Consider the following 25896-nt stretch of genomic DNA (forward strand, 5'->3'; position numbering starts at 1 on the left):
TGGACCTCGAGGATATTACACTTACGGGAAAGAAGTCGGAGAAAGACGAATACTGTATGATCTCACGCATAGGTGAGAGTCTAAGAAACAACACGAATGAACAAACAAAACAATATAAAAACAAACTCATAGAGGCAGAGAGCAGGCTCGTGGTTACCAGGGGGGAAAGGGGATTCGAGAGCAGGCAGAACTAGAATTTTGGCCGTGATCACTTTGTAGTACATACAGATGTCGAATTATAATGTGCACTTGAGGGGTGCCTGGGTGGCGCAGTTGGTCAGCCAGGTCACGATCTCACGGTCCGTGGGTTCGAGCCCCACGTCGGGCTCTGGGCTGATGGCTCAGAGCCTGGAGCCTGTTTCCGATCCTGTGTCTCCCTCTCTCTCTGCCCCTCCCCCGTTCATGCTCTGTCTCTCTCTGTCCCAAAAATAAATAAACGTTGAAAAAAAAATTTTTATACTGTGCACTTGAAAGTTATCTGGTATTATATAGCAATTTTACCGGGGGGGGGGGGGCAAAAGCCACAACCAGTGAAGCTAGATCACTAAGTCACTAGCCTTTCTAAACCAAATAGGGTCCTTGTAACAGTGGCATAGACATCAGTCACCCGAGACTTGTATGAATGCTGGATTTCAAGCCCCATCCAAGATGCGGTGAATGAAATCTTTTCATTTTAATGGAACGCCAGGTAATTCACGTCCTCGCCAAGGTTTGAGAAGCATGGCTCTGGTCCAACACACGATTCGCTATTCGGTGGGCCAAAGAGCGATCTGATGCAAAATTGGGGAGGGGGGAGGGGGAAATGGCCATTCAAGGAGCCAGTCAAGAAAAGCAGCTGTTTACAACGTCCTAGTGGGGAAAGATTCTAGGGGGCGAAAATGACGAAGACAGTCACAGAGGTCATGTATAACCTAAGTGGTGAGTGCCTGAGGTTTGGTCTAAAATGGCAAACGAAGACCAAGGGGGAAACCCCACTTTTCCTAGGCAATCCCAGTGCCCAGGTCATAGTCATAGAACAAGATCTGAGTTTCTCAGCTCTCAGCACAGATATTTCGGCATTTCTATCACTGTCCTGTTGGGAGAAGCGTGTTTTTGTTTTTAAAGAAGAGTCTTCCCCTAATGCTGTCCCTTCCACCTCTGGTGCTTCAGGGATGTGAATTCAAATTCTCTCCACTTCTCAGCTACTAAATCACAAAAGCTCGTGTGGAAAGGCCCCGCTGGGAGTCGAACCCAGGATCTCCTGTTTACTAGACAGGCGCTTTGACCAGCTAAGCCACGGAGCCCACAGCGAGCGCAGTCTCCTTTGTATGTAATTTGAGGGTGATGTCACTGTTTGGTCTGACCAGTGTGGTTCTCGAGAATGTTTGCCCAACAAAAGCGCATCCAAACGAATTCTCAGGATCTTTATCACGTTTTCTTACTTTCTCCCGAAAGGTGCACAGCAGTGTCGATACGCTGCACCAGGAATAAAAACTTCCTCAGCCACTGGACCGTTGCAGTAGGCAGCCAGACGGTCGCGCTTCCCGGAGTCTTCACAACTGCTTGGTATGGAAGGTGGGTTCAGCTTGGACTCTGCCACACGGGGGACAATGGTGCCTCTCAGCCGCGCCGACCCAAGGCTTTCCTGAAGTGAATCACTTGGCGAAATGCTGGCGCTCAGGGGCTGGCGGTTCTCTTCCCTTTGTCGCTCAGCGGTGGCCGTTTATCCCACGTGCAACTATGTTCCGTATTCGCGGAGAGTGGCAGTCTGCTGTGGCACATGGGAGGCATTAAAAATACACCACGATGGGGCGCCTGGGTGGCGCAGTCGGTTAAGCGTCCGACTTCAGCCAGGTCACGCTCTCGCGGTCCGTGGGCTCGAGCCCCGCGTCGGGCTCTGGGCTGATGGCTCGCAGCCTGGAGCCTGTTTCCGATTCTGTGTCTCCCTCTCTCTCTGCCCCTCCCCCGTTCAAGCTCTGTCTCTCTCTGTTCCAAAAATAAATAAACGTTGAAAAAAAAATTAAAAAATACACCACGCTTCTTAAATTCCACACCTGGCATGCTAACTGCAATTTAAGTAGAAACTTGGAAAAAATTAAGAAAGAAATTATATACGAATATCAAAACACATGAGAACTTTACTGGCGTATTATTTTCTTACACTTTCCCTCCAAGCAGTATTGGATAGACATCTTCTTACTCTCACCCTCCTTTTTCCTCTTTAAAGTTGATAGCGATCCCTTTCCGAAAAACGGATACTAAACATTACCCGGGAAAAGGCATATGTTCTCATTCCAAGAAACTGGAGCTGGACAAATCCTTGAGATCGTTTCTATCCTTGGGACAACGCTGGGGGAGCGCGCTGTGACACGCGCCAGTTAAACACACGGATCTATAATACAATCCCACAAACTTCTAGAAATAATTCCTCAGCCCGTGGTTGGGAGCAGAGTCGCTGGGCCCCGGCTGCTGGCCCCGCCGGCGACATCCAGGCAGGGGTGGGGGTGGGGAGGGCAGGTGGTGGTGGTGCAGAAAGCCCTTAGCTGGAAGAGGACAGGCGGTAAGGAAAAGCCCCAAAAGATCAGTGAAGGCGACCTCCAGGCCTGGTCCTGCAAAGAGGAAGATCAGGTGACAATTTTGCAGCACTTCCTGGGGGCGGGAAGTGCAAATAAAATGGAAAAGAGGGACATGAGGGAACTGGGAAACTGAGGGTTGAGGCTTAAAACCAGCAGAGTCCAGAGTCTGGTGTTGCCGGAGAGGGAGAAGACAAATCTGATATGCGGAACTACAGGGAGTCCCAGCCCTGCTCCCTGGTAGCTCCCGCCTGTAAATCCATAGGGAGGGTGTAATCGACCAATCGTAAATGTAAATAACAGCCCATACCTGACATAGACTAGTCAGGAAATCCCACCTCCTCTCTCTCTCTTCGTATTGAGATAAACGTAACCGCTTTCTCGACACAGGTGGAATTAGGTGCTGGTTGTCTTCCTGGACGACCAGAAAGTGGGGGATGACTGGATTAGGGAGGCTTTGTCTTGTGTGCGAACCTTACTTCCACTGTGTAGTGTGGTCAACATCAGGAGAGACGAGGGAACAGCGGAGCCAATTTCTCTCCGAGTCACTCTCTGCTCGCCTAAATCGTGGAGGAAGAAAGACACTTGCTAAAAGGACAAGAGCAAGCCAGCCCGTGGTTGAATCTCGAAAGTCTGGGTTGATTTTTAGACGAGATACTCACTGTGTCCCTCAACCTTCTCCAGGAAACACCTTCAAAACGCCTTTCTCATTAGCAAGCATCTGTGGTCCAGGAAGATGTGATTGGTTTAGAGACACAGACAGACATGAGGTGCTCAAGTGTGTGATTCGGGGACTCAGACCGATTCATCTTGTGCTCAGTTTCCAAGACGTACATTCCTTTATTTTTTCATAATAAAGAGCAAGTGATGTTATCCTTTAGAACATTTTTATGTATGATAGGATGGATGTCATTCCCCTAAGGTCTTTTTGCTTTTGGATATATCTTCGTGTCTGTCTCCTTTCGAGCTTGTGAAATACCATGTTGCAGTTGGTTGATCTCTGCACTTTCACCTAAATTTGATTTGTCATATCCCTGAGGATGTGAATGAATCCTAAGACTTATAGTTTTTAACTCCTAATGGTGACTGCCAAGTTGATTCATTTACTTTTTGGTATTCTATCAATTTAAACAGATAAAATACTGCGAAGATATCGTATGTTATTCCATCATTCGAGAAAGTAACCAAGCAATAAATCCAGCATGCAAGAAACTGTAGCAGAGGTTAGAAATAGCACACCCTCAGAGGACGATTACATGTGTGGGAGAAAACATGTTTTTTAATATGGTAGACTAAATAACAATCCACTATCACGATATTCTATCCTACATGTTTCTCTTTTTTTTTTTATCCTACGTGTTTCTCTCTCTCTCTCAAACTATACTGCAGAGGGACCAAGCCAATTGCATTAGTAAACTTCCCTCACTGCATTTTTGCATATAATAGGCACCAAAGGCACTAATATATTTACAACTCGTGTGAGGGTTAAATTGTAGCCTAGGGCTAAGCTAGAGCTTGAGAGAGAACAGCTTTGTGCTGACACTGAAGGTTAAGAGATAACAGCCTTGCTTTACTCTTGTAAATTACACTTCCTACGCTTGTAAATTAGGCTTCACCAATTAAGGGAACAAAAGTTCAAAGAAAAGTGGCGCCAGAGGTAGGGTCAAGGAGATCAACTGGTTGCGACTTAATGGCAGAAGGTCTAAAATAATCACCCCATCCGGGAACTGTTTCCGCCTCATCTGGGAACTATTTCTTTGTTCTGTTCCCAGGTGATGATAAGACGATGTGGTCGGCTATAAAAACTCTGTACCCCGGCTGTTCGAGGCCGCACTCTGATCAAAAGTGTCGGTCCCGATCGGTCGGCCTTGCCTCTCGTAGCAACAAACTTTGCTGTGACTGTCATTGGTGCCCTTAGCATTCTGTTTCAGGAGTCGTGTGGATGCAACACTGGTAAATAACATTGAAAATGTTTAGATGCACATAAATAAGTAAGAACTTATTTCAATAAGAACTAGTTTCAATAGAAACTCAACCTTCCAGCCTACACAGAAACTAGTTATATTTAATGTTTTTTTTTTCAGAAATGTCTTGAGCTATAGGTCTCACTTGAACAGAACTGCTTTAACTGATTTCTATTAAATACTGAAATTTTATAATAAACGACAAGAGCAGTAGAGAAACTGTTTCTAAGATGAACACACAAAGGAACCCCTGGTACATAAAGGGAAAATGCCATCATTTAAGAAGTCCTGATATTATTGTATACAAAAAGCAAACAATTTGAATAGGGACATCAAGCGCTTTGTTAGTTATCTTAACTCTTAAGTATTTTTGCAGTAGCCCAATGTAAAAAAGATTGGTAGGCGATGTGGGTATAAAGTGTATCTTAACTATTTGAAATTCAGTATTTTACACACATTTCATCCTCCTTTTCAATCCGTTCTTAGTTTCTAAATAAATTGGAGTACTGAAATAAGGCACTGTATTTTCTCCTTCGTACATTTTACAAACTGTTACACTTTCAGGGATGTGGGGATTATCGCTAGGATATTACGGGTGCTCTTGGTCCCGGCCTGGGTGGAGGCTGTCTGGTCTTCCAAAATTCATCTTTCTCACTGCAGCATCTGAAGTTCAAGTTGCCTCCATTTTGGAAGTTGCTTCCACCGAATTCATTAAAACCTCCATGGTCTTTCTTTCCTAGACTTTCATCTAAAAAGAGCCACTCTCTCCTTTCCATGACAAGAGTCTGGCTGGCTCACACACCTCTGCAATTTACTCTTACTTTTGTACCATGGGTGCCTTGACACCTAGCATGTACTGGAACGTGATATGTATTTGGAACAGCTTCAAGGACTTCATCACATCTTTTGCTACTGGCTCAGGCTCCTCCTGCTGCCTGGGGGAGTGTGGCGCTATTTCTAGAGCGTGTATTGTAAGTCCTGGAGGGGGATGGGGTACCGGCCGAAATGTCAGCACCGTTCTGGTCTCCAGGCTGTGGAACGCGTGAGATACAGAGCCCCACAGTCCCGCAGAGGACAGTTTAGATACAACACCTGCTGTAACTCGCTGACATTCCTGGAAACCACACGCGCTCCTTCGTGCCTTCACGTCGCCACCAGACGTATGTCTGGCTCATGTCTAAAGATCCTTTGTGCTCTTTCTTTGCTCTGATATTCTTTGATGCTCACATCTAATGAAAGATGAAATAAAGGCTATGTGCGGGCCACGGCTGCTGCTGCTCGCTCTCTCTCTCTCTCTCTCTCTCTCTCTCACAGAGGCAGCCCCACATGTCCACTCAGTCTCCGTGTCTGAGAACTTTTCCTTCCGTGTACAGACATGTGGGGGCACAAAGAAATAAGCCAGCAGCACACATACTCCAGCCATGTCAAGGCCGCGAACTTGCCGTTCTCGGAGACGAGGCATATAAACAACCTCACGACCCTTTTCCAAGGTCTGCAAGTTCTAAGCTGATTTCACAGTAACACTAGATATTCATGGTGGGGTTGATGCTGATCTTCATGGATGTGGTTTTTGATCTTGTCTATTGAAACATGCAGGAGTTTCAGGACAAGGGGCAGAGAAGGAGTTCATGCGGCTGCTGCTGAATTCAAGGATAGTTTCCATGAAATATAAATGCACTTTTTTAGTGTCATCTCAAGAAGGATATATATATATTTTTACCTTTGTATTTACTGCTGTATCCCAGAGCCTTGAAAAGTGTCTGGAGCATAGTAAGCTCTCAATAAATATGGGCAGAAAAACAATAAATGTTGACCAGACTAAGAGTGTCCCAGGAGGATAGAAAAATGGAGGGTGTCTCCGAACATTTGAAGTCATTTTCATACTATATTTTCAGGTGACAGTATTCATTAAGACTTTCAAACTTGTGTATGTAATGTTCATCTGTCCCACACATGCTCCCTGGGCCAAGTTCACAGGACTTCGTTCTCAATCATAATAACAATCTATACGTAATTTTGGTCTTCTTTTCTTACCTTGATTCTAGTAAGAGCACCTAGGAAGATGGGTTACCCCCAGGTTCCATGGTGTAGTGGTTAGCACATCTGCCTTACACGCAGAAGACCCTGGGTTCGATTCCCAGTGGAACCACAAGCTTACCTTGGCTTCCATTCAGGAGAGGTTTGGAAGGTTTCTCTTTTCCTTCCAGACACTTAGATGGCCAAGAACCCAGTGGGTTGTGCGCTCAGTTTCCCCTTCTGGACATCCGCCCAACTGGGCTGTGCAGCGTGGGGCCACGCTGGCTTGCACAGAGGATTTCCCTGGCTTTCGTGATGGTTGGGGGGAAAGCCATCAGCAGCAAATGTGGAGTATTTTAAATGAGTGCACAGCCAGGGCCTGACTGGAAAGATTATTATTTTAATTCCATCCTAGTTACAATGTTAAGGACTTAAAATTGCAGAAACAACATCTACTTTAGCAGGTTTGAGCAGTGTATTAATGGGAAGGCTCCAGTTTTCATGCAATTAGACATGTGCAGTTTCCCACAGAAGCAGATTTTAAGGAGAGCAGATCAGACGTTGTTTTGTGGTTTTGTAAGGAAACATGAACTTTCACCCTCTAGAGGGCAGAGAGTTGCTACAGCACCCACGTGGGGAAATTTGGCACCATTAAATACAATGGAAAACACACTTATTTTTTTTTTTTAGAGCACTATGTGATTTTTTAATGTCTCCTCATTTTGGTGGTAATCTAAAACCTGAGGATAATAACAATCGCCCAGATCTGAATTTCTCCACGTATTACAACACACGCACACAACATTAAAGCCATACCTTCTCCCCAACTAGAAGACAGACTTCAGGTTCCCTGGAAAGGAGAACTAAAAACACCCACGTCAAGCAGATCTTCCTTTCAAGAGCTCCCAAAGGCGACTCTCTGTGGAGAGTGGAAGGAGCTCCAGAAAAGCCATCTAGAAGTAAGAAAATGGGGACTGAGATCCCAACATTCAGCCAAAATTCCCCTCCTCTCAAATAGAAATTTCAGCTTAAAACACTGGGAAGGAACCTGGGCACGCACGCCAGTCCTGAGACGGTAGCAGCAGCAGAAACTTCTGGGGGAGAAGAAAGTGAGGAGAAGCTCTCCCCGGAGAGTAGCTGGTAAAGGAAAAAAGAAGGAAGGGGGCGATTCAGAATCCCCCAAGACCAAAGGAAACATAAAAATCGGAAGACGCAGAACTCTTTCCCAGTGGATCCCCAGCCCTCTCCCCAAAGACATCTATTAAAGATACTGTATTTTTATGTAGGGATAGAAGAGGATGGCCTTGAACTAGGAATCCTGTAAACGATCCCAAGTCTCTTCCCACAATATCTGAACAAGCTTTATTTACGCCAAGCTACTATAATATAAGAAAACCCCAAGGCAAAACATTTTAGCTGATGAAAATTCCTCCCAAAAGTGAAAAAGCAGAAGAAAACTGTAACACAGCTCTCAAAATTGAACCAGGCATCCTCAAATAAGCATTTTTTTTGGATTTGAAAAAAATCACACGAAGTCAGAACTACAAAAAATTAAAACAAAAAGAAAAAGGGTCAATAAAATGTCATAATAATTAAATTTATAATCCAGGAAGTTTCTGTGATAGAAGAAGTCCAGGACCAGATTGGGGGAAAAACAAGTTATGTAAGGGTAAATAGATGGGGGTAACTGTTACAACAAAAATGCAAACCATCGTAGGTGTCACAAGAAACTTCTTAAATGAGAAAAGAAATATCAGGGGCGTCTGGGTGGCTCAGTCGGTTGAACTCATTATTAGTTATGGAGAATGCCAATTAGTGCCACAAGGAGATAATACTTTAAGTCTATTTAAATGTTTCAAATAGGCTGTCTAAAATTTAAAAGTCTGGCAATACCAAATGTTGGAGAAGTCTGGAGCAAATGGAGCTCTCACAAAGTATTAATTGGAAAGTAAAATGGCCTTACCATTTTGGAGACTATTTCGTAGCTTCTTATAAAGTCAAACAGACGTTGACCAAATGACCCAGCAATTCTAGGTATTTACCCCCAAAGAAATGAACTCCTAGGTATTTACCCCAAAAGAAATGAAAACATTGCTGGGTAATTTTATGTGTCAACAAGGCTAGGCCACAGTATTCAGATATTTGGCCAAATACTAGTTTAGATGTTGCTGCGAAGATGTTTCTTGGATGAGATTAACATTTAACCAGTAGGTTTTGAGTAAAGCGAATTACCCTTCATAACGTGAGTGGCCTCATCCAATCAGTTGAAAGCCTTGAAAAAAGAAAGACCTTTCTCTCCTGAGGAAGGGGGAATTCTACCAGTACACTGTAAAAAATTTTTTTTAATTTATTTGTTTTGAGAGAGAGACAGAGAGAGTGTGCGCTTGCACGAGAGGGGTAGGGGCAGAGACAGAGGGAGAGAGAGAGAGAGAGAGAGAGAGAGAGAGAGAGAGAGAGTCCCAAGCAGGCCCTACGCTGCCAGTACAGAGCCCGATGTGGGTCTTGAACCCGTGAATTGTGAGATCCTGACCTGAGCCAAAAGCAAGAGTCAGGCACTTAACCACCTGAGCACCTTGCCTTTAGGCTGGAGCTTTAACCTCAGATCTTTCCTGTGTCTCCACTCTGCTGATCTACCCCGCAGATGTGGGCTTGCCCGACCCTCACAACTGCCTGCGCCAGTTCTTTAAGATCTCTCTCTCTCTCTCTCTCTCTCTCTCTCTCTTTTTTTCTGGAGAACCCTGACTAATACAACATACGTCCACACAAAGACTTGTGACATTAATCTTCATATGAAAAAGTCTATTCACATGTGAATGGAAAACAGACGGTGATATGTCTGTACAGGGAGTGCAATTCAGCAAGAAAATGGAACAAGCGACTGATACATGCAGCAACATGAATGAATCTCAAAGATATCGGGCTGAGCAAAGGAAGCCGGAAACATGAGATTACGTACTACATGGCTTATAAGAAATTCTGGACAAGGCAAAGCCATCATGATAGAAAGAACATCTATAGTCGCCTGGGGCTGGGATGGGGGTATCACGGAGTAGAAGGGGTATGTAAGTTTCCTATTGTGATTGTAACAAATTACCACAAATTCAGTGCTTGAAAACAACATACACTTACTTTCCTCCTGTCCTGTAGGTCAGTCCAATATGGGTCAGCGGTACTGCATTGCTTGGTAAGCTCTAGAGGGAATTTTGTTTCCTTGCTTTGTCCAACTTCTAGACGCTGCTGGCATTCCTTGGCTAACAGCACTGCACCTCTTCAACCTCTATTTCTATGTCACATCTCCTTCTGTGACCCTGACCCCTCTTAGAAGGGCCCTTGTGATGACATTGGACCCCATCTAGATAATTCAGGAAAATCACTTCATTTTAAGATCCTTAGTCACATGTGCAAAGTCCCTTTTGCCACGCAAAATAATATATTCATAGACCTCAGGGATTAGGAGGTGGACATCTTTGGGGGGACATTCTTCTAACTACCACAAAGCACAGAGGAGGTTTGGGGGATTGTAACGGTTAAATTGTAGTGTAGGGCTAACGTGTAGCTTGAGAGATAACAGCTTGGTTCTGACACTGATAATAAACTTATCAAATTCTACACTTAAAATGGGTGCATTTTATTGTACGTAAATTATCCCATAATAAAGCTTGTTTTAAAATGGAAGAATCGGAATCTTACACACACCGCTTCGAATTCTGCTTTTTTCACATAGTCATACATCTCCAGCATTTACCAGACACAGAATAGCGGCTAACTATTGCATTCTGAAGAGTGGAGCGATTTAAACAAATTTGCTAATAATGCACAATTTTCTTTAGGGGTCGGGCAGAAAGTGCTTTACTTGAACATTTCCGCCTGTTCTCAAGTTTCCCCAAGCTGCCTCCCTGTGTGCATTCCCTCCAACAGTGATACAAAAGGTTAGAACGTTTCAGGTTCAACTTTGCTGAATATGCCAACTTGTTTGAAACTACGCTTTCATTTCGCCAAAGGCACAGTATCGAAAGTGTTGCTCGACAGCTCTCAAAACACTGATAAGATGCCACCTTATATAGCTAAGTGAAGAAGGCAAATTGAGCGCATATGCTGACTCTTAGGGGAAGAAGAGAAAACAAGAGTTTATGTAAATATTTGCTTGTGCAAAGGGAATACCTAAGGGGTCTCCTATAGAAGTTGGAAACCACCAGTGGGCGCATGACGGGGGCGGGAGGCTTTTCACTGTACCTTTTAATATTTTCTAACTTTGGAACACATGAATATATTTTTACCCCCAAAGTAAACGTTTTAACGGGGAGCCCGCTGTCAGAATGTTTACAACGAAGCTGCCTTTCTTTCCTCCTGTGTCGATATTAATAGAAGCCTGCTTCCCATATAGCTTCAAACATCTCGTTTCATCTCTCATTCAACTAGCGAAGCCCCAAGTGTGGACGTGCACAAAGCGCGGGTGGTCTTACAATTTCTTCCCAGGTGGAAAGAATCCTAACAGGCCAGTTTCCGTTGCAAGAATCAGTTTCCCGATGGAAAAAAAAAAAAAAAATCGCACAAAGGTAATTTTTTTCTTTTTCCAGGTCCCTGCTGACCTTTGTGGACAGAAATCAAACAAGGACCTACTAAAGCAGGGAAGTCAGAGAACCGTGTTCAAATTCTCTAAATTCCGCATTGGTTGAGGCCTGGGGATGAGTCCTAGACTGACGGACTCCGGTGTTTAAACGTAACAAAAGCCGCCCCCATGTGGCCAGTACGGGGCTCGAACCCGCGACCTTGGCGTTATTAGCACCACGCTCTAACCAGCTGAGCTAACCGGCCACCGAGGAAGGACCTCACGATCTGCAGGACGTGTTACATAAGCCAAAACCAATTCAGTTTTTTTTCCCAACACAAACCAAGGAATTCTCTCTCATCCTGGCCCCGCCTCGCCTAAATGTACCCGCTCTACTTTGTTCAATGTCTTTTAAAAACACTTTCTATTCTAGCTTTCGTTTGTTACTTCTTAAAATCATAATAATAACAAGACGTGAAGGTCCCACAGCTCCACGCAAGTGTTTGATTTCGGCAGTTGGGTCCACCCGGGTCGGGTAGGGGAACTGCGCGCGCAGCGACGGTAAAATGGTATCTGCCTGGCCCGTACGGGGATCGAACCCGCGACCTTGGCGTTATTAGCACCACGCTCTAACCAACTGAGCTAACCGGCCACCCGACGGAAGGGTGGCCTCTATTGTGATGATGTAAACAAAAATCCTGGACACCGGTTCTTCAAGTTGGAGGAGAGGGAGGAAGGGGGAGGGGAGAGAGGAGAGGGAGGGGAGGAGGGGAGGAGGAAAGGGAGGAGAGGACAAAACAAAAAAATGCCAAAGACGGACAGTTTTTTAAAAAAAGTCCCGCCTTCTTCCCATTTCGCTCTCCCCCACCGCGGAGATGGGAAAAGCAGAGAAGGTTAACTCGTGGCTTGAATGGACGAACCCTCCTGTTCCGAGTCTTTGTCAGATCCGGGTTCTGACCCGAGAGGATTCGGACCAAAGCCGCCCGGCGGGGCTTCCTTTCTCCCACCCACGTGTCGCAGCCTTGTCTTCCTGAAATTGATTTCCAGTTCTTCAATCTGGACGCAGATCCTTGGTCGGACGTACGTAGTGTGCGTGTTTCCCTTCGGTCTTTTCCTTCCCTTTCCATTTCTTAGTGATGTTTTATAATGAGTTTTTCTATGAGAAGTTTTAAATTTTGATAATGCCAATGTACCCCTTTGATAATGTCAGTTTGCTCCTTTTAACGTATTTTATGCTATGCTTTCCTCCCTAAGAAATATTTGCCTACTACAAGGTCATAAGTGATTTTTCTATTTTATAGCTTTAGCCTTACCTCCACTTGTATTAATTTTTGAGTATGGTATGAGATAGGGGTGAGGTTAATCTTTTCCCCCACGCTCTGCAGCTCAGAGAATGCTTGGGAAGAGAAAGTAGTCCGGCACCAAACCCAGACCCATTCAGATACCAAGTTGCAAAGAAGCTTGCAAAAGAGATTGAGAGAAGGTCTGTAGTTTATCCAGTTGTTCCAGGATTATTTGTTTTAAAGACTTCCTCAACTGATTGGCCTAGGCATCATTGTAGAAAATTAATTGATCGCGTGCGCGCGCGCTTGTGTGTGTGTGTGTGTGTGTGTGTGTGTGTGTGTGTCTGCTTCTGGACTCCCGTCCTGCCCCGTTGATCTGTTTATCTACATGCAATGCCCAGACCACATCGTCTTCATTATTGCAGTTTAGTAGGAAATCTTTTGATCAGGTGGTACTAGTCCTTCACCTTTGGTCTTCTCTAGACTCAACGTGAGAGGTTTGTGTGAAGCTGAGAGTCTCTTCTGGTGAGGGCGCCATAGAACAGGCATTTTCACGTGCCCCCGGAGTTCGCGCCCTGGGATAAGGTCATGCTCCACCCGCGCCAGCCCACAAACCTCCAGAGAAGGTGAGAAGCCCCACTGGGTCCCGCTTCCAGGGGGAGTGTGTGTGGCACAAACCAGGGACCCTCAGAATGCAATGTTTCTACATTCCTCGCAACTGTTTATCCTCATTCGAATTCAAGTGTTTTCTAGGATATAGCGCATAACCGGTAAATGAAAGTCACAGGTGGGTGGACCACAAATTTACCAGCCCTCCTGGTCCTGAGAAGTGCTTTGCGATCTTTGATCTGGTAGACCGCTGAGCTTCTGGAGAACCAAGTTCGGGTGAAAACGGCACAGGTTGTGAAACGCAGAACTCACAGGGGCGTGTTTACCAGGAGAGCACCGTCCCCTGGCTCAGGGACAGCGCATTCTAGTACAGAGGGGGCCGAATTAGAAAGAAAATAAAACAAGGTAATTTCAGGTGGTGCCTGTGGCTGGGAAGCACGTAAAACAGGTAATGTGACAGGGAGTGACTGGGACACAGAGGCAGTCAAGAAAGGCCTCCTGGAGGTGAGATTGGAGTGGAGCCTGAATGTTAAGAAGGAGTCAGTCATTTAAAGGTCATTGAAGGGAACCGCCTCCTGGCAGAGGGAACAGCAAATGCGAGGACATGAAGTAGGAATCAGCTTTAGATCTGAAGTAAACGAGGAGGCCAAGTGGTTGGCCTGCAGTGTGGGGAGTAGTGGGAGTTGAGTGCAAAGAGTCAAAAGCCAAAGGCCGAAGGGCCTCGTAGCCCCGGGGGAAGAATTCCAACCTTATTCTAGTTCTAATGGGAAGCGAGGCGGCTTTTAAGCAGAGGTGACCTGATTTACCTTTTGCAAGAATCATCGTGGTTTGCAGGTAGAGAAGGGATAGTAGGGGCCAAGTATGGGCCGAGGACACCAGGAAGGGAGAGTACCTCAGAATTCTCCATCCTTCCCTAATACAGACCCACACAGACAGTACGGCTGTTCGCCCGGCATCAGCCGAGTGAACTGAGGTGGCCCAGCCTGGTGCGCGGGCCGCCGCAGACCCGTGCCCAGAGGGAACGAGGATCTCAGCACACGGGCAGCTCAGCCTGGTGCCGCACTCACCGCTGGGGGAGCTCTGAGAATGCTCGAGAAGGGAGCCGGGCACCAAAGCCAGGTCCATTCAGACGGCAGGTTGAGAAGACGTTTGCAGAAGACAGTGCGAGCAGCTGCATCCGGCAAAGCATGGGAAGCGCTGACGTTAGACCTGGTTCCTTCATCCCCCATGGGACCGAGCACCCTCCACGTGTCAGGCCACGGAGCTCGTGTAAACATACACGCTAGGCCTCAGCTTGGGGTTGTCCCCACAGGGAGGACCCGGTGAACGGAGCTGGGGTTAGGGGGGTCAGCGGGGACAGTCAGGACTCAGGGTTCAGCGTCCAGACAGGCGAGCAGGGACTTCCTCACAGGACTGCGGGCTTGTGGCTTTTCTTACCAGCCCCAAACCTTGTCTTGACTTGTCTCCCCCTGCCCTCCCCAGCCCCCCAGCGGCACTTGCCTCCCTGACTCGCTACTTCCTGTTCCCAAGGCCTGCTCAGAGTGAACCAAGGCTCAGCAGACACCCCTGAGGGTGGGCGCACCCCCCCCCAGAGCCTGGGGCTCCCCTATCGTGAAGGCTGGACCAGGGCCCTAGACCCCCAGGGCGGGAAGCTGGAGGTGTGGAGCTGTGGGAAACGGCGGTGAGGGAAGGGCTGGGAAGGAGATTAAGAGCCGGAGACAGAAGCACAAAGATTAAATGGCAGGGGAGAAACCGAAAAGGTCTCAGAGACCGAGAAGGCAGCGAGGAGAGACAGGGAGAGTCTGAAGAGAGGGAAACTGAGGCAGAGACAGAGGAGGAAAGGCAGACACTGGGCGCCGGGGAGCTAGCCGGGGCAGACAAGCTAGAGAGGAGGCGAAGAGGGACACTGACTGAGAGACAGGACACCACGGACATAGGCTGCAGCACAGAAATAAACAGGGTGACAGAATGACCCACAGACAGATGGAAATGAGGATATTCAGAGAAACAGGAGACCGGCTGGGAGACAGAGACAGAGACCAGGAGAAAGCAAGAGCCCGAGGAAGAGGGGACAGTGAGAAGCAGGGACAGGGCCTGAGCGGGGAGGGAGGGGCTCAGCAGGGCACCCAGCCCAGGAGCCGAGCAGAATTTGAGCTGCAGCACATTTGACATCTGACTTAAAATACCAATATTCCTTGGGGTGCCCGGCCGGCAACGTCAGTTAAGTGCCCTGACTCTTGATTTCGGCTCAGGTCATGACCTCCTGGTGGTGAGGTTGGCCCCAGGGTCCAGCTCCAAGCTGATGAGTTGATGTGAAGCCTGCTTGGGCTTCTCTCTCCCTATCTCTGCCCCTCCCCCGCCCCAAAGAGAGTGAGAACCAGGAAGCGAGTTCTCCCCAGACACCTGATTTTCCAGTGCCCTGATGTCACGCTTCCCAGTGTCCAGAACCGCGTGAGATAAATATCTGTCGTTTATAAGCCACCCAATCCACAGGGTTCTGTTATCGCAGCCCGAACAGACCAAGATGGAAGCTGACTCCCTGTCCCTTTGGGACCCGAAGAACCTACCAAGGTTGCTGTGCTTTTGAAAGTAGGACAAAAAATAAGTCAGTGGGAGATCGTTCCCGAATTGTGTTACACAAAGAGGCTTTACGTTAAGATACTTTACACAATAAAAGAGATAGCCACGAAACAATTAATAAAATGCTCCCTACAAAAGAAAAGAAGATCCCAAGATGCACGACAAGAATACTCCTCCACTTATCCTGTCGTCCACTCTCAGGAGTGAGAGGTCTGCAGCAACGAGTCTGTGTGCGGATCAGAAGCTGAAGCCCGATTCCTGGCAATTCCCTCTTTCCAAACAAGCTCCGTTCTCCCGTCCAGAGGACACGTCCGGGAAGGAGGTGGCCTCGCAGGGAGTGGCGAGGGTCCGGGCCCTCAGTCCCCACCCCTGGCCTGGCTCCGCTGTGCCGGCCCGAGCCAGGTCTGCAGCTGCTGGGAGATGCTCTGGGGAGGGGACAATTCTGGAAGTCAGACTTCCAGTGGAGGGCAGGGGCAGGCAAATTAACGCGCAAATGAATGCGACTAATCCAGCACGGCCGCCCTCTTACCTGGCGCCCCCGGCGGAGGCTGGGGGAGTCTGACGGCCTCTCAGGGGCCATGTCCATGCAGTGGGAGGCTCCGGGGATGAGAAGGGCCGACGCCGACGGTCCGGAGGCTTGTGTTACGCTTAGCGAGTGCCAGGGGTCTGTGTCCCCTGGAAAGACAGGAAGGATGGCATGCCGCGCCGGGGTTAGGTGCCCACCCGGGGCTCAGGTGCTGAGGGACGCTCACCATTAACGAACAGCACCTGGGTGGCCCCCGGGGTCTGGCCGCCGTAGTAGGAGTTGGTCTGGGTCACGGCCTGGGCTACGGAGGAGGTGGAGAGCCCGAACACCTGCTGGCAGAGCTCTAGCTGGGAGGGCAGTGCCGGGACCCGGGAGAAGGGGCAGCTGGGGTCCTCACAGGTGACATCTGTTGGGGGAGACATCTGTAAGCGTGGGGCATACAGCCTTTAATCGTCACCATAGAGTCTCCCCTGGTGATGACCCAAGCAGCCCCGTACCCTCCCTCCGGTGAGCTCACAATCCTGTCAGAGAGACCCCACCCACAGTGACAGCCCAGACTGGTCACGGCTGGGAGGGAAAAAGACCTGGGGTGGGAGGAATCCCAGTTGGCACGAGAGGCTCCAAGACAGGAACCTGCCAGGGATAAAACCTTCAGGAGTGAGGAAGACAGAAAAGAAAAAGCAGCCTGAACAGGGAAAAGAGCAGGCGCACAGGTCCAGAGAGACACAGGAGCGTAGGAACTTAAAGCACAAATTGGACCACGTCTCCCTTGCTTAAAATCCTTACCTCCCCAGTGCCCCCAGGCTAAATCTAACTCCCTTAGCCTCACATTCAGTCATTCCTTTCTTCACCAGGCACGGAGCACCTATTGTATGCTCACATACATGGTGACCGGTGTTGGGAACGCAAGACGGTCCCAGGCTCTGTTGTCACAGGGCTCACAGTGCACAGGGGGAGATGGGCAACCGGGTCTGTAGGATGAGATTGCAAAGTGCTAATGAGAAAAAACACAGAGCAGTTGAGGGGGGTGGTAGGGGAGGCCAGGAGGCGGGCCTCTCTCCAGCAATCAGGTAAGGCTTCCTGAGGAGGGGGCATCTTGTATTGAGACTTGAAGATGAGTAAACCGTGTGACGAGAGGAAGATGAGTAATCCAAGCAAAGTGAGCAGTATGTGCAAAGTTCCTGAGGTGTTAGGAAAACTAGTGTATTTGAGGGTCGAAATGTGTAGTCTTGTAGGAGTAACAATAATTAGTACTTAGGGAGAACTCACTGTATACCAGTGTTATTCTTAGCATGTTACAGATATTACCTCCTTTAATCCTGGAAACAACCTTATGAGAGGCACTACTGTTATTCCCATTTTACAGACGTGGATCTAGTACAGCTATGTACCTTCCAGCCCCACACCTATGGGTAAAACCAGGCCCAGCAGTGTGGCCAGGGTCCTATGGAAATGGAGACAAGTCCAGACCACGTGTGAGACAGCCTGTCTGGGCACAGTGCAGAATGTACGGTTCAGGGGTGAGGGGTGGGCGGGTCACTCACAGAAGCCGAACTCAGTACAAGTCTGGTACAACCACTGGCGGTCGCCCACACCGGACACTTGGGACTCTGTGACCTTCAGCTGTGCCACTGTCTCTGCTCGGGAGAAGCTTAGACACCTCTGGCCCAGGCTGTGCATGACGACCTAGGGGACAATACACACACACACACACACACACACACACACACACACACACACACACACATTACTCCTGTCCCTGAGAGTCAGGGCCCAGGGCCTGAAAGCATACACAGGTCCCTACAAGTCAAAGGTCAGAGGTCAGAAGAGCTACAGAGTTCTCCTGGGAGTCGGGGGTCAGGGCGAGTGGGTGCCTGGGTCCCTGTGGGTTAGAGGTGAAGGCACTAGGTGACTGTGAGACCCTGGGCGTGTGACCATCTCTTGGAACAGCTGTTTCTAGCCGTGGATCCCGAGGCTGGAATCTCGGTCTCTAGGGACGCTATGTCCCCAGGGCTTCTTTCTTCCGTCAACGCTACCGGAGCACCTGCTGTGCGCTAGACTCCGCTGCAGGTCCGGGAGTGGACCGAACAGGAAGCGCAAAATAGGGACCGGTCGTAGTCGCTAACACCTGCAGAGCGCGCGCTTCCCCTGACCGGCTTCTCCGCACCTCCCCCGGCCCTGAGGCGTCACCCCCGCTTCACAGACCGGGAGACCAAGGTCAGAAGGGGTCACGCCCACCGCAGGACACGCGGCGGAGCAGGCGCCCCGCCGGCGGACTCTCCCAGGCCGCTCACCTGCACTGCCCGCCGGAGCCCGCGGTAGGGCGCGGAGTGGCTGCGGTTGCCCCCGCCTTGCAGGAGGAGCCCGCACAGCCGCCGCACGCTCAGCGGCGCTCCCGCCTGCGCGTCGTACTGCGCGGCGCCCCCCACCAGGGCCTGCAGCGCCCCCAGCAGCTCCGCCCGGTCCTCCGCGCGACCCAGTGGCGAGCAGGCGCCCAGCTCCGCCCGCAGCGCCGCGCGAGCCGCCCCGCCCGCGAGCAGCCGCCGCTCCACGTCCGCGAAGGCTGCGGCCGCCGCCGCGCGGCACTGCGGGGAGCGAGGGGCCTCATTGGCGAGGACTCGGGGTCCTGGGCCTCGCCTTCACCGGCCCAGGACCCGGAGTCCTTCCCCCCAGCGCCCCACTTCCTCAGAGGTCCCGCCCGAGGCCCCGCCCCCTGACCGTGCTCCTCCCGACCACCTCCCCGGGCCCCGCCCCTGGAGGAGCCTCGCCCTTCTGATAGGGTTGTCCCCTTAGGCCCCGCCCCGCGCCCAGCCTCGCTCTCCTGATAGGGTCGTCACCCCGGGCCCCGCCCCACGCTGAGCCTCGCCCATTTATGAGGTGGCCCCGCCCCGCGCTGAGTCTCGCCCTTCTGATAGGGTCGTCCCCCCTTGGTCCCGCCTCCCGCAGAGCCTCGCCCTCCTGATAGGGTCGACCCCGCCGGGCCCCGCCCCATCCCACGTCCCCAAATCCGCCCACCTTCCCGGTCTCGGTCCTCTCTCAGACCCGGCCACCTTGTCAGCTTCCCCGGTTTTCTCTGCCCCCCCTTCCAAGTTCTCCCGTCCCCATACCCCCGCGGACTGGCCCCATGTGCTACCTCCGGGGAGCCGCCGACGGCCGCGCTCGTCAGGCTTCGGGACACCACCTGTGGAGGGAGCGCGGGAGGAGGTTTCAGGGGACTCCCTGCACCAAGGACCTCCCCCTCCCCACCCCGCACCCGCCGCCCGCCGCCCTCACCTCGTTGTACTCGGAAAAATCCAGCACGGCCCGTACCGGAGCAGAGGAGGCGACGGAGGCGAAGATGAGGTGGGGGAACTGAGGGAGGACAGCCGTCGTCAGCCTGGGGGGCCCGGGTCCTAGAACCCCATCCCCGCCGCCTCCGTGTCACCGCCTGCACTGCGGTCGGGGGCAAGTCCCTCCCCTCTACATGTGGACCCTGGAGACGACAGCTTGCGGAAAGCCCTTCGGCGGGGGGCAGGAGTGTGGGGGGGGGCGCCTGCGGGGCGGGGGTGCCCTTGCCGCCTGAGACCGGGACCCACCCCAGCCCGCCCGGAGAGTCCCGGGGACCTTGAGCCGGGCCCAGGCGGCCAGGGAGCCGGCGTAGGAGCCTCCAAAGCAGATCCAGGGGCTGGAGGAGGAGACGTTGAAGAGGCGGCCGAGTGCAAGGCGGGCGGAGGCGACGTCAGCCAGCCTAGGGGCAGCGGGGAGGTCGGTGGGCCCTCCTCGCCAGGAATCCCCGAGGATGCACCCCCCGCCTCTGCACGGGTGGGGGTCCAGAGACCCGAATGGGGCGGGGGGGGGGGGTCTGGCCAGAAGCCAGGGCTCTTGTCACGGGTGTGTGTGAGCCTGATCTCAGCAAGTGCGCGGCCGGGCGAACCCCCCCCCACCCCCACCGCCGCCAAGCCTCCACCCTCCTCACTGCGGGCTATAGGGGGGAGGAAGAGTCTCCCAGGCAGCGCGTGCAGAAACCTGGGGGATAAGGGGAGGGCTGGGGGCGCTGGAGGAAGAGGAGACACCGTCAGAAAGGGACATGTTGCCATGTGGGTACATCCTCTTTTCTAGGTGTTTCCGTGTCTTCCCGGATTTTCCGAAGCAGGCTGCAGTTAGTGCCTTCCTAGGGCACTTAGAGCCCCGTACAGCTTGTGAAAACGTGGGGAGACAGAGGTGGAGATAGAGATGACGGAGGCGAGAGTGAGACCGAGAAAGGCCGAGACTGACACAGCCGGAGACCAGGAGAGGTAAGTCCTGGGGCCGACGGCAAAGCAGGTGGGACGCACTGGGGTCTGGGAAGAGCGTCTAGGGAAGGAGGTGAGGGAGACAGCCATACAAATACGGGGTGGGGGGGGCGCTCCCCGCAGAGAGAAAAAGGCTCAAGGCAGCAATGTGCCTGTAAGCCTTCAGAGCAGCAAGGATGCGGGCGTCGCTGGAGCCCAGTGAGTGTGCGGAAGTGGGGGCCAGAGAAGTAACGGGGACCCAGAGCCAGTAGGACCTCGTGGCCCCTGTGAAGATTTTGACTTGACTGTGAGGCAGATGGGAGACCCTGGGAGATGTGAGCTGGGAGAGGGTGGTCTGGTCTGTGCTCTAACAGTCACTGTAGCTTCGTGTGTACAATACGCTGACGGGCTCAAGGGCAGAGACCAAAGACCAGTGGGGAGGCTGTGTCATCCAGATGCTGCTGGTCTGGACCTGGAGGCTGCAGTGATGCAGGAAGAGATGAAAATGTGGCCGGAGAGAAAGAGAGGGAGGGACAGGGACCCAGAGACAGAGAGAGAATAAGACACTGAAAGAGCGAAGGAAACATGGACCAGAGACCCGGAGGTCGACCTTGGGCAGTGGCGGAGAGCCACACAGATGCAGAGGTGCCCGGATACAGACGGCCTCAGCGCCATGACCCCGAACACTCCCCCACCCTCACTCACGCGTGGCGGCTGGACAGGAAGCGGAGCTGGGCCACATCCAGGCCCCCGGCAGGTATACTCAGGCCATAAAATCTGTGCTCCAGGCCTATCACGAGGGCCCCCCAGGCTGGGGCCAGGGCTGCGGGGTGCCCTGTGAAGAGTGTCCGGTTGGGGTGATGAGGGAGCGCGGGGCAACCTGAGGGCAGAGTGCAGCCTCCGGGCACCCCCACCCTCAAGGTGGGATCTGTGTGACAGTCCCTGGACACTCCAGGCTACCCCAAAACAGGAAAGGACAAAAAACCAAACGGTTAAACTGATAAGAGTCTCCACCAGTTTACGAGAAAAAGGCAACCCCATCAATAGCCTGAGGTCCGGGAAGTCCCTGCTGTCTTATGTTAATGCTTTGCCAGAGGGAGAAACAACCTTAGCTTGACCATAGCTGGGCCTCCAGTAAGTCTTGAGCTTGTGAAAGTCTCTTTGGAAACTTCCCTTTTGACTTTACCTCCCCCAAGTCCATGGCGTACAACCAGCCCTTCTACACGACCCCAGTACAGCTCTCCCCGCCCACGGGTCCTGTCCCCGCGCTTCAATAAAGTCACCTTTTTGCACCAAAGACGTCTTCAACAATTCTGTCCTGGCCGTGGGTTCCGGACCCCGCGAACCTCACCATCACCCCAAAACTTCATCAGGGGGTTACAGCCCTCCCGCCTCACCGCACGACAACATGGGGCGCCCTTCCCGGCCCCCGCCAGCTTCCCAGCCCTGCTTCTTACCTCTCATCACTGAGCCAGGCCTGAGGCCGCCCTCGCCCCCCAGATGCAGGAACACGGGTCCATGCCGGCTGGCCCAGTGTTGGTCATTCACCCAGTACCGCTGAGAGGTGGGGTAGAGAAGAAGATGAGGATTGAGAGCTCTGACCTGTTCTTTATTCCTAGTTCGCTGCGGTCTCTCTCCCTTATGGGTCTTCCTTTATATACTTAGTAGTGTGTGAACTCGGCTTGTGTAGTTATGTTCCTTTCTCTCCTGTTAGTCTCTTCAGCTAGAATGCAAGGTCTGTAGGAGCAGATAGTTCATCGACGTTTTTACCCTTGTGTCCCCAGGGTCCAGGACACTGGCCAGCGGCGGGGGCCCTGGCTGTATATGGAAACGCTAAGCCGAAGATAAGTGATGGGTGCAGACCAATTTGGAAGCAGGGCCTAGGGGAGCTGACCTGCACACACTGTGCACACAGGAGGTGTGAAAAATGGGGCAAGTGTTCATCCATCAGATCCCTTCCAGTTCCTCTCATGAGGTAGGTCTGCTTCCAAAGCTGGTCCACATTTCTGCTACGTATTGAGCCCTACATGTTGGTGGTGGATTTGCTGTTCAATCTGAAGGACAGGGAGAAGGGGGTCAAAGACGGCGCCTGAGGGACAAGGGAAGTGGAGGCTGAAGAAAGAACGGGGGGCCCGGGGATCAAGGGCACACTAAGGACCAGAGGGGCTGACCGGAGGCCACAGGGGCACGGGCAGCGGGCACAGGATGAGCCCGTGGGGCCCAGAGACACAGAGACTGAGGGTAGATAGGCCCCCCCCCCCGGCCTCACCTGCAGGAAAGATCGCTGGTCGGATGTGTTGAAGGGGTCCAGTGGCTGCTCCAGCCAGCCTTGTTTTGGGGGGACCAATGCATTTGGGCCGAAACCCAGGCCCGGGCCGGAGCCTTCCTGAAACCGCTCAATGTGCTCAGCCAGGCGCCTGAGGAGGGGGGCTGTGGGACACAGACGGGGAGGGAGTCAGCCAGGCCCCCGCAGGAGCCCCTGCCTGACCCGCGGCCTCTTCCTACCCGGAGCCGAGGACCCCCAGAGGGAGAGCAGGAGCAGAGGGCCCAGCCGTGGGGGGCCAGGCCTGCCGGCCATGCTGTCCGCTCCTCCGCGCTCTGTTCCCCTGCTCACTCGGGACCTTTATCGCGTTCTGGGGCTGGACTTTGAGGTTGTGGCCTTTCAGTGGGAGCTCGGGTTTCTTTCCAGATGCCTCTCCGGGGACAGGCGTCTGTGAGAACCAGTACAGCGGGGCAGGGACGCCAGTCTGTACTCGGGGCCCGCGGGTGTGGTGCCTGAATATCCAGTTTCCCTCTCTGTCCCGTGACTTTCCATCCAGCCGTCCCTCAGCCTCCCCCTCTCTGTGCCTTAGTCTGCGTTCTGGCCTCTAGTCTCTGGGTCTCCACGCAGGGACCTCGCCCTGCCCCCTCCCTCGGCCCCTTGGTCTCCCCGCTGCCCCACCTCGCCCTCTCTTTGTTCCTCCGTCCTTCACCCTCTGTCGTCTTCTCTACTTGAGTGACTCTCTGTCCAGGTCTCACCCTGTCTGCTTCCTGGTCTCCCCGCCTGTCTTATCACCCTATCACTGCCCCCCAGTCTCACCTCTCTTAAAAAAGCCTCCTTTGGAGAAGAAAAAGGATTTCCTTTAGTTTTAAAGAGACACAAGCACGTCAACACCCTTTTTACCCTTTTAAGTAAAAAGGAGGTCTGGCCAGGTGGCTGGTTGGCTCAGGCGGGCAGAATGTGGCGCCGACAGCCCGACGTCGTGGGTTTGATCCCCAAAAGGTCCAGGAAAGGCACCCGTTCTTGGGCTGGAAACAGCCTCTCCCCAACATAAAATTGAGACTAAAGTTGACTTTACTTCCTAATCCTCAGCAGAGACAACTACCTTCTTTGCCCCCCTTTCCAAGGGGGCTGGTGGTGGTGTGGGGGGAAACGAGCAACTTGAGAAAAAGTGGCTTAAAGCCTTGAGACAGAAATTTCAGTGAAGAGAACCAGGGCCCAAAGCCAGGGGTTGGCGCTGGAGAGACGTGTGACCATCCGAGCGCCCGTGTCCTTGTCCCTTTCCGCGTGGCCCTTCTGTGCTTCATGTACCTGATTGTGCCCGCCTCTCTGCGCTGCCTCTCAACACTGTTGAAGTTGATATTTCTTATTGTTAAAAAACCAAGTTAGACACAGTGCGTACTTTCCTTTTTAAATTTTTTTTTTTAACATTTATTTATTTTTGAGACAGAGAGAGACAGAGCATGAATGGGGGGAGGGCCAGAGAGAGAGGGAGACACAGAATCTGAAGCAGGCTCCAGGCTCTGAGCTGTCGGCACAGAGCCTGATGCGGGGCTCGAACTCATGGACCGTGAGATCGTGACCTGAGCGAAGTCGGTCGGACGCTCAACCGACTGAGCCACCCAGGCGCCCCAATTTCCTTTTTAAAAAGCCGCCAGTTTGCTTCCACCAGAATTTCCTTCCATGGAAACAGGTTTTGTTTTGCTTTGTTTTGTTCTCTGGATCTCTAAGACCAACAACAGTTTTGAACATACAGCAGGCATTCGGTAAATATTCGTGGAGTGAATGTATGAAGCTTTTCCATCAGAGTGTGTCGGTACTTTGCCGAATCTGGTTAACACACGGTACAAAGGAACCGAGGCCTACCCGAGTCACTGCTTATGACAAAACCGTATGGTTGTGAAGGCCACACCGCCGCATCCGACACCCAGGAATATCAGCAATGGAAAATGAATCAAAAATGTAATCCCAGCAAAAAATGAAACTGAGGTGTTTGAGATTCGATGAAGGGGCTTTCTCAAAGGATGGTGAAACCACCACCCACTACTTGAAACACAGAGCCAAAACTCATTTGGGGAGGGAGCTGGGTTGGTAAGGCACCGGCCCCTGAGAGAGCTGAGGGGTGGATGATGTTTTGGGGGAAGGGGCTCAGGGAAGCGAGGACACTCGGGGTGAGCGGGTTGACGGATCTGTGGAAGCCTGACTGTTTGGGAGAGACTGGTTGGTGGCGCTCAGGGGCCTGTTTGTTGGAGCGAACCCGTGTCTGACTGGCTGACCTTCCGAAGGCAGGGGTTGACAGTGATTCATTGCCTTGAAAACAGTTATCCCTGATAGACTGAGTTGGTGGCTGCTGGTGTGGCTACAGAGTAATCAGTCTCTGTTTTTTGGAAGTTTGTTTATTTATTTTGGGAGAATGAGTGTGTGTGCCTGCGTGAGTAGGGGAGGGGCAGAGAGGGAGGGAGAGAAAGAGAACCCCAACCAGGCTGGGCACTGTTAGCGCACAGCCTGACAGGGGGCTCGAACTCACAAACAGTGAAATCACGACCTGAGCGGCAATCGAGAGTCACGTGCTTCCCCCGCCCCCCACCCCCCGCCCCACCAGGGGCCCCGATCAGTCTTTTTCTAAGTTTGTGATAAGTTTATGTTCTCAACATTTACTTCGACCTAATAGCAAAATTTCTTCTTCCTTCCTCCCTCCCTTCCCTCCTTCCTGTCCCATCTATTTGTTTAATATCCAAGTAATGTATAATAAAAACGATTTTTTCTCTGAGCCTCTCAATCCATCTTGGACACAGTGACGAGATGACTAGCAGAGGTGGAGTTAAGGACACCGTGAGGCATGGGGGGGCTTAGGAATGCTGTCAGTGGCAGGGATGGTCATGATCGTGGCGTGGGTGGTGATGGAGTTAGAGTGAGAAGCTAGAATACGTGGAGCACATAACCAGGTTAAAAAAAAAGGCGATTTTTATTTTGACCTTTTTGCATCAAATTAACTAGAAATAATTCATTACTGTGGTGGGCTTATTGCATTAATAACCCCAACTCTTCTCCCCTCCCTTTATTCATGGTGTTCTTCGTGTGCCCTTGTCGTGCCTTCCCCCTTTCTTTTGGCCGAGCCCTGTGACTGATGTTGGCCAACGCAGCGTTAGCAAACTTGACAAAGAAGCTTCTTGAATATGCCCTTTAGTCTTTCTGCTTGCTTGTTTTGGTTCCTGTTTTTTTTTTTTTTTTCTTTTAAGTAGTCTTTATTTTTTAGAGCAGTTTTAGGTTCACAGCAAAATTGAGTGGGAAGTTCTCATATACCCCC

General features: G+C 51.5%; 1 protein-coding gene and 4 non-coding genes across 6 annotated transcripts; 1 reads left to right on the forward strand and 4 right to left on the reverse strand.

Annotated features, from left to right (window-relative positions):
- Nucleotides 1–1209: 1209 nt before the first annotated feature.
- TRNAT-AGU (transfer RNA threonine (anticodon AGU)) lies at nt 1210–1283 on the reverse strand. Its single transcript has one exon. It is a non-coding gene; the product is annotated as a tRNA-Thr (tRNA).
- Nucleotides 1284–6592: 5309 nt separating this feature from the next.
- TRNAV-UAC (transfer RNA valine (anticodon UAC)) lies at nt 6593–6665 on the forward strand. The gene has a single exon. It is a non-coding gene; the product is annotated as a tRNA-Val (tRNA).
- A 4608-nt stretch (nt 6666–11273) lies between these two features.
- Nucleotides 11274–11347, reverse strand: TRNAI-AAU (transfer RNA isoleucine (anticodon AAU)). Its single transcript has one exon. It is a non-coding gene; the product is annotated as a tRNA-Ile (tRNA).
- Nucleotides 11348–11659: 312 nt separating this feature from the next.
- Nucleotides 11660–11733, reverse strand: TRNAI-AAU (transfer RNA isoleucine (anticodon AAU)). The gene has a single exon. It is a non-coding gene; the product is annotated as a tRNA-Ile (tRNA).
- A 3692-nt stretch (nt 11734–15425) lies between these two features.
- Nucleotides 15426–23263, reverse strand: PRSS16 (serine protease 16). Of its 2 annotated transcripts, XM_040460360.1 has the most exons (12): nt 22835–23263; nt 22599–22759; nt 21787–21886; nt 21035–21164; nt 19683–19806; nt 19353–19430; nt 19213–19260; nt 18374–18664; nt 17624–17765; nt 16306–16485; nt 16083–16228; nt 15426–15978 (listed from the first exon to the last, which is right to left on the reverse strand). In XM_040460360.1, the coding sequence occupies exons 1-12, from the start codon at nt 22905–22907 to the stop codon at nt 15910–15912; spliced, it is 1542 nt and encodes a 513-aa protein (XP_040316294.1). In that variant the 5' UTR covers nt 22908–23263; the 3' UTR covers nt 15426–15909. The 2 variants fall into 2 exon arrangements, with proteins under 2 accessions (XP_040316294.1, XP_040316293.1); XM_040460359.1 differs by lacking the exon at nt 18374–18664 and having other exon boundaries at nt 22835–23258.
- Between the last annotated feature and the right edge of the window lie 2633 nt (nt 23264–25896).

The sequence above is a fragment of the Herpailurus yagouaroundi genome, unplaced genomic scaffold, assembly GCF_014898765.1.
Source record: "Herpailurus yagouaroundi ecotype Mexico unplaced genomic scaffold, PumYag 250, whole genome shotgun sequence".
NCBI classification, from domain to species: domain Eukaryota; kingdom Metazoa; phylum Chordata; class Mammalia; order Carnivora; family Felidae; genus Herpailurus; species Herpailurus yagouaroundi.

Bases quoted from the DNA above. Each gene is read 5' to 3' on its own strand.
- PRSS16 (XM_040460360.1), bottom strand. From the start codon at position 22,907: ATGGCCGGCAGGCCTGGCCCCCCACGGCTGGGCCCTCTGCTCCTGCTC. The intron at 21,887-22,598 runs GTGAGGCCGGGG...CCCACCTCTCAG, and splicing joins ACCAGCGATCTTTCCTGCAG to CGGTACTGGGTGAATGACCA. The intron at 16,486-17,623 runs GTGAGTGACCCG...CTCCCCCAACAG, and splicing joins TTGTACTGAGTTCGGCTTCT to ATGTCACCTGTGAGGACCCC.